Source organism: Engraulis encrasicolus, chromosome 10 (assembly GCF_034702125.1).
Source record: "Engraulis encrasicolus isolate BLACKSEA-1 chromosome 10, IST_EnEncr_1.0, whole genome shotgun sequence".
In the NCBI taxonomy this organism is placed as follows: domain Eukaryota; kingdom Metazoa; phylum Chordata; class Actinopteri; order Clupeiformes; family Engraulidae; genus Engraulis; species Engraulis encrasicolus.
The window spans coordinates 52,136,536-52,143,629 of record NC_085866.1 but is presented as its reverse complement, the minus strand read 5'-3'; the positions used below and the strand labels follow the sequence as shown (position 1 = coordinate 52,143,629).

Below are 7,094 nucleotides of genomic sequence, written 5' to 3'. Positions count from 1 at the left end.
GGCCCTGGAGAGAGCCGTCGCCACCGCTGCGCCCCCCGTGGGTGTTGTAGTGCTCGCGGGACGGGGTGATCTCGATGCGGGGACTCAGGGCCGGAGCTCCGGACAGCGGACGCCCCACCTGGTGAACGCTACCGCTGCCAAACAGGTAGCCACCGCCACCTTTCCCCTCGAAGTCGTAGTCGGGCTGGCCCTCGGGGTGCGACTCGTGGCTGTAGGCCGGGCTGCAGGACTTGAGGCCGAAGCCGGGGGTGTCGTCCAGGGTGTATGGGAGGGTGCCTGGGGGGCTGAGGCCTTTGTGTGGAGAGAGGTCTGGCTCATCTGGCAAATAAAAACCGACACACATGTTAGGATGATGTTGGTAGTAGTGTTAATAAAGATGTGCTTTTGACAGGCGTGATATGGATCATCTAAAGCAGATGCATTGGTAATAGTACTAGATTAAGGTTACAGGTACATCAGACACAGATTGGAGTAAGCTGGCAAAAATAGTGTGAAAATCATAGGAAAGTGCATAACCTGAAAGGCTCACGCATGCACATCAACAAGAGTGAGGAAAACAGAGAGGAATAGAATTTAGAAGCAAAGGCAGATGGCGTTGCTGTAGATCAAGTAGACATGTTATGAGCAGACTGTGTAGATCAAGTAGACGATTGCAAAAACAGCTGTTTGGATTTTAAATGCATCGAACAGGATTTTTTTGTATTTTTTTTCATTACAAATAACAAAACATCAAGAAAGCAAGAAAAAATGAAATTGGAAATTAACCTTCACCAAAATGCCCTTTCCGATATGTTATGCTTGAGAATTAGCTGCATAATAATGAACTAAACACGGTGGGATACTTCTCCTCATTCAGTCTGAATAAGCATAACAAACCTCTCTTCTCCGTAGAGAAGTCATCGCTGCTGGGAGGCTCGTACTCAAACAGGTAGGCAAACTCCAAGTCATCTTGGCAGTTCACTTGACTGAGCTCTTCGGCCAACTCGAGCGCATGAACTTTGTCGTCGTAAAACGAGGTCATCTGATTTCTATTACCGTTTACTTTAGGAAAACCGTGACCATTCGGAAAGATGCCAAGAATAGACAGCCGTGCGCCTCGTTCTAAACAACCCAGAAGAGAAAACCTGGCGAGGGAGCAGCCGGTGAGCCCAGGGAATGAGGACAGGGTTGGACGCCAAAAGGTACCTGTACTCGAAAAATGTCAAGAAGCATTTGCTGCATTTAACGACTGACAGCCTGCAACCCTTCCTCGTTGGCTTCCTGTTTCATCGCAACTACATGCGAGGCGTGTCTGGACGGCCGCGTGCAATACAGTACCGCCGCTACTAGGATGGCACTCGAGCGAATACGTGACGGAATACGCCTCCTGTTGATAACTCGGAGAGTGACAGGTGCACCCACAGCATCACCATGCGCTCCCGTGAGTGACACACACACACATACACACACACACTCCCCTTTTCAGATAGACACTGATTTCGTAAGACGGCGCGCAACTCAACATGCCGTTGTATGAAGAGGTTCACTATTATTTATCTATGACATGTGGGAGGTGAGGCACATGCAGCATTGTTCTAGTCGACAGAACTGTTAATACACATGTATGAATTATGCGTAGATGATACGCCTGCTCTGCCAAAATGCCCCATATTGCACAATGTCTATTGCACAGAGGTTGTGGAGGCAACTAATTCCACTAGTCAGGATTCGTTTTAATATTAGCCAGTTTTTTCTTCTTCTGACAAGTCTGACTCTTTTTGTACCCATGTAACCTATCTTAGGTGAATAGAGGAACGTTTCCAACAGTTTTACGCACAGTTTACGCACAGTCGCCAGGTATTTTGAGCATCCGGCTCAGACAGAGGTATTCCCATCAACTGTCAATATCAGACGATGCATATGAAACAGCACATAAAAGATAACATAATTACCAAGACGTAACATGCATGGCACATATGTGGCTCATCTCCTTACTATACCATTACCTAAACGCTACCTGCCATGCACGCTTTAAAAGGCTCACTTAACGTCTAATGAAAACTATATTATTTTTCTGATTTAGTCAAAGGAATAAGCACTACAGCCACAACAAACCTTTCTGTGTTAATGTTAACGAGACTGTAACTGGACAATGATAAAAATCAAGCATTCATGTTCCAGCAATAAAGTTGTTAAATATAGTATCAAATTTACCAGCATTCACAACACTTCAGCACGCGCCATCCATACCTTGATCCATCGACCTCATGTTGTGGTACTGCGCCAGCCTCCAAGTTTCTCTAAACATTTGGAAAATAAAATTCTAGACCGAAAATTAAAAAAGAAAAAAATAATTCATAGCAGGTTAAAACAAATCCCGATGAATGAATGGACGGAATATCCAGCGGACTTATAAAATGGGAAAATTCTCCGTATTGAAAGTGCGAAAACTCATGGAGCTGTAACAGGACTGCTTGCTGTAGTTCTGGTATTCAGTCCCTTTCCTTGCTCAGAGGATTACTTGAGTATCAAGAACGGTTTCCTTCCCCGCGCTGGGTGTTTATAATGGTCCAATGCTGTAAAAGAACGGGATTCCCTCAGTGTTTCCTCCTGTTTGTGCGTTTGCCATGGAAACCTGGATTGGATCCATCTCGGAGACTCTGGGCTTTCCTGCAAAGCCCACACTGAGGAATCCATGACGTCTCCGGCTGCTGCGCCAAGGCATTTCTGCGGCTTCTCTCAGACAGTGGCACACAAGAAGTTCATTGTGGAGACTAAGAAATTACTGAAAGAGGAGGGGAAGAGAAAAAAGGGAAAACAGGAGCCGTGTTTAAATATGTACAGAAAATGCCTTACACTCATCGGCGTTTTGCTGTTCGCGCGCTTGTAGTGCCAGCATAAAATATGAAGTGAAAATGCTAGCTACGATCGTTCTTAACCTTGCAGTTTCCTTAGTATCCCGCGAGGGGAAAACTTTGATAGTTTTAAAACAGTTTGCCAAAAGTGTGAAGTGGGGCGAGGGTGGGGGGGAAATGGAATCATTAAGCCATTTCAATCTTTCAGATTTAACCCATTTTTTTAACTGGAAACTTGGAGTGTTGGAGGGGGGTAATCTGACATCATACATGATTTTGTTACATGAATGGAAAATGTGGGCAAAAAAAAAGAATCAGGATTCAGTACCTTCATCACCTAGAAAATGGAATCTAAGTTATAGCAGACACTCAAGCTTTTTTAGAAGAAAAAAAAGATGAATAGAGAATATGGCAGGCACCTTGCTTCAAACTAAGAACAAAGACATACATGCTACAATGCTACACGGATCCATTGACTTTCACTAGCTTAGCGACATATTCCCTCTTTTAACTTGTCTTAAAGCAAGCTTTAAGCTTAACATGAAAAATAAGACACTTAACCACCTTTATAAACCCCAGCCAACGATTTTAACTGTATTAAGCCCCAAAATAGTGGCATACCCCTTTAACCAATTGATGTCGTTCCAAATATTGAATTGGTACTGTGAGAGGAATCAGACTAGCCACCAAAAATCCATGTAACATGTATGATCTGACATATAGGACAACATGTGATAGGCCTACTCATATAACTAGAAGATGTACAGCACAGTGTGATAAACAATATTTTAAACAAAGGCCAAATATAGGACTATTTCTTTAATCATATTTTAATGTGCATTATTACTAATATTCACCGCCATGTAGGCATAGGCCTATGTCATATGCCATATACTGTATGTATATCATGCAATTAAATCTGTACCTTACATTTCCACTGGCAATTAATATAAAAGTTAAATGAAATGGCCACATTATGCATTACAGAGCAGTGAGTGTACTGTTTGGGAGCGTTTTACACTCTTGCTCTTGACACAGGTCTCTTATGCGCCTGTCTTCATGGTCGCGCCTCTGTTGCATGTGGACGGTGTGCATCTGACCAAATCAGACAGAGCAATGGCTCACGGAGAGAGGAGAGGAGAGACACTGCTGTCTTTCACACTCGTTCACAACCATCTCACCCTTCTCAGCTCATATAATTATGCACGCACACATTCACACGCGCGCACGCACACAACACACACACACACACACACACACACAGGCAAACAGATAGATGCAAAGAGACAGGGATACACAGACACACAGACCACACACACGCACACATGCACACACACACACACACACGCACTGTGGCTTCTAGGTATTCCTATAGGGTTCTTGAGTGAAGCGGAGTCGTCGGAGTCCGTTGGAGTGCTGGTACACCCCAGCAATAAATGTTTCATGAAAGGCTAATGTAAGCCATTAACAGCCTCGGGGCCGACCTGGACCTGGCCAAGGAAGCTGTGGCATGCTGAGACGCAGAGGATGCCAAGATAAACTCCCCACTGCAGGATGCACAGCTAGAGCTACAGCAGGCAGGGACGCCGATAGGGTGGGGCAAAGGGGTCAGTTGTCCCGTCTGCAGGGAGACGGAGGGCCCCGAATAGGGCCCTCATTACTTTATAGGCCTATGTATTGAGTAGGGGTGGGGGTTTCAGACGACATTGTCTTTGGCCCAGCCAAATCTGTCAGGGGCTGTGTTAGTAGGCAGGGCTAGGCCTGGGTGTTGGCGGCTGTGTTAGTAGGCAGGGCTAGGCCTGTGTGTCAGGGGCTGTGTTAGTAGGCAGGGCTAGGCCTGTGTGTTGGCGTCAGAGGCCATGGCACTGTGGCTATAGATGTGTGGCTCATTCATGCACTTTTAATTGGTTACATTCATGCTTCATAATGAATGAATATTGTGTAGATACTCTGGAGTCAACGTTGTATTGACTCAAAGTCAGCATGTCTCTCCTGACTAGCCAGACGATCTGTTTTGGACAGGTAGCATGGTTGTACCATATGTCCAAGGTGTTGTTAATCTTAAATGGGGGGCTTACACAAGGCTCATGTCAAAAACTGTATATTGTAGCTGAAAAGTGACAAAAGAAGTCAGGGGATAAAACTGGAGCTACAAACGTTTCGGACCTAGTCCATCATCATACCATCATCAGCAAATTGTTTAATGCGCCACGTACTTGGAGTTCTCAAGAAAAGGATGTTAGGATGCTGAGGTACACCTTGCTAATGCCCTGAACATTACACCAGCTCAATGCCTATGGGGACCCAGGTTTGAATCCCGCCCGGGTTATTTCCAAACCCTATATCGCATCCCTCTCCCCAGCTCAATGCCTATGGGGACCCAGGTTTGAATCCCGCCCGGGTTATTTCCAAACCCTATATCGCATCCCTCTCCCCAGCTCAATGCCTATGGGGACCCAGGTTTGAATCCCGCCCGGGTTATTTCCAAACCCTATATCACATCCCTCTCCCCAGTTACTTCCTGTCACTTCTTCATTGTCTTGTGCCCCATATGGAGGCTTTTAAAAAGAAAGAGATATCAGATTGTCTTGTTTTAAATGATTTGAAAGGGGCTACAAAACAATAACCTATTGTAATTACATAATAAATGATAAACAATTAGGCCTACCTTTGATTTTTTAGTTGGCCCTTCCCATTTCATTAAGGCTGTCCTGTCCAGCATTCTATGATTATGTTTTTATGACAGCAAAACTCAGACACTGCACTGTAAACAAAAATGCAGACAGTGAAAACACATTACAATAATTGCTTTGTACTACAGGACATACTTAAGTGCTGTTTCTCCTCTAGGACCAGGAGGCCAGGTAGATCACCGGGTGAAAAGACTGCAGCAGTACTGCCACAGATTTTCTTATTTCCAATTGAACGTCTCTGGCACTGCACATACTACTGAATGTAGGCCTACTACCGATACTCTTGGGCCCTGGCAAACATATTTTATCTGGTGCTAGGCCTACCTGGTGCGTGAGGCACCTTGGGTGAGGGAGAAGGAGAGTTCAGTTTGTCCGACCTAACCCCTTGGGGCATGTAGCACCCTGCATGTGGATGTGTGGCCTGAACCCATTTGGCCCATCCATTAGTCCAATCACCTGCTGCCAACCCACCTCACAGGTGGCAACTGTTCTCACAGGTAGCTACCGCCAACATCTGGGAATAGCAGCAATGCTGAGTCATTCTACACCTGACCTGCAGGTGTCAGTGCACAATGCAGAGCAAAATACCAGCAATATGTGAAAGGCAAGATGCCACCATCAGCACAACAAAACGGCTGGCAGTGTGCTGCTTAATTGTTGAGTCTGACCTGAAAGTCAGGCGAAAGGAGAGACCCTCTCCAAAAAGCTTCATGTGTAATAATAACTTATTATTACATGAAGCTTTTTGGAGAGGGTCTCTCCTTTGCATCTATCTGTTTGCCTGTGTGTGTGTGTGTGTGTGTGTGTGTGTGTGTGTGTGTGTGTGTGTGTGTGTGTGTGTGTGTGTGTGTGTGTGTGTGTGTGTGTGTGTGTGTGTGTGTGTGTGTGTGTGTGTGTGTGCGTGTGTGCGTGCATAATTATATGAGCTGAGAAGGGTGAGATGGTTGAACGAGTGTGAAAGACAGCAGTGTCTCTCCTCTCCTCTCTCCGTGAGCCATTGCTCTGTCTGATTTGGTCAGATGCACACCGTCCACATGCAACAGAGGCGCGACCATGAAGACAGGCGCATAAGAGACCTGTGTCAAGAGCAAGAGTGTACAACGCTCCCAAACAGTACACTCACTGCTCTGTAATGCATAATGTGGCCATTTTATTTAACTTTTATATTAATTGCCAGTGGAAATGTAAGGTACAGATTTAATTGCATGATATACATACAGTATATGGCATATGACATAGGCCTATGCCTACATGGCGGTGAATATTAGTAATAATGCACATTAAAATATGATTAAAGAAATAGGCCTATATTTGGCCTTTGTTTAAAATATTGTTTATCACACTGTGCTGTACATCTTCTAGTTATATGAGTAGGCCTATCACATGTTGTCCTATAGTCAGACCATATGTTACATGGATTTTTGGTGGCTAGTCTGATTCCTCTCACAGTACCAATTCAATATTTGGAACGACATCAAAATCAAGTATGTCTGTGTTCTTAGTTTGAAGCAAGGTGAGTGCCATATTCTCTATTCAGCTTTTTTTTCTTCTAAAAAAGCTTGAGTGT

General features: G+C 44.9%; 1 protein-coding gene across 5 annotated transcripts in view; it reads right to left on the bottom strand.

The window, feature by feature from the left end:
• nfatc2a (nuclear factor of activated T cells 2a) overlaps nucleotides 1–2,499 on the bottom strand; it is a 36,579-nt gene extending 34,080 nt beyond the window's left edge. For 2 of the 5 annotated variants that reach the window (XM_063209291.1, XM_063209294.1), the window contains exons 1-2: nucleotides 877–2,180; nucleotides 1–318 (exon numbers count right to left, since the gene is read on the bottom strand). The exon at nucleotides 1–318 is cut by the window's left edge and continues 700 nt beyond it. In XM_063209291.1, the coding sequence (XP_063065361.1) occupies nucleotides 1–318; nucleotides 877–1,021 (463 nt within the window). In that variant the 5' untranslated portion in view covers nucleotides 1,022–2,180. Of the gene's footprint in view, nucleotides 319–876; nucleotides 2,182–2,229 lie in introns of those variants that run through there. The other 3 variants (XM_063209295.1, XM_063209293.1, XM_063209292.1) reach the window with 3 other exon arrangements.
• Between the last annotated feature and the right edge of the window lie 4,595 nt (nucleotides 2,500–7,094).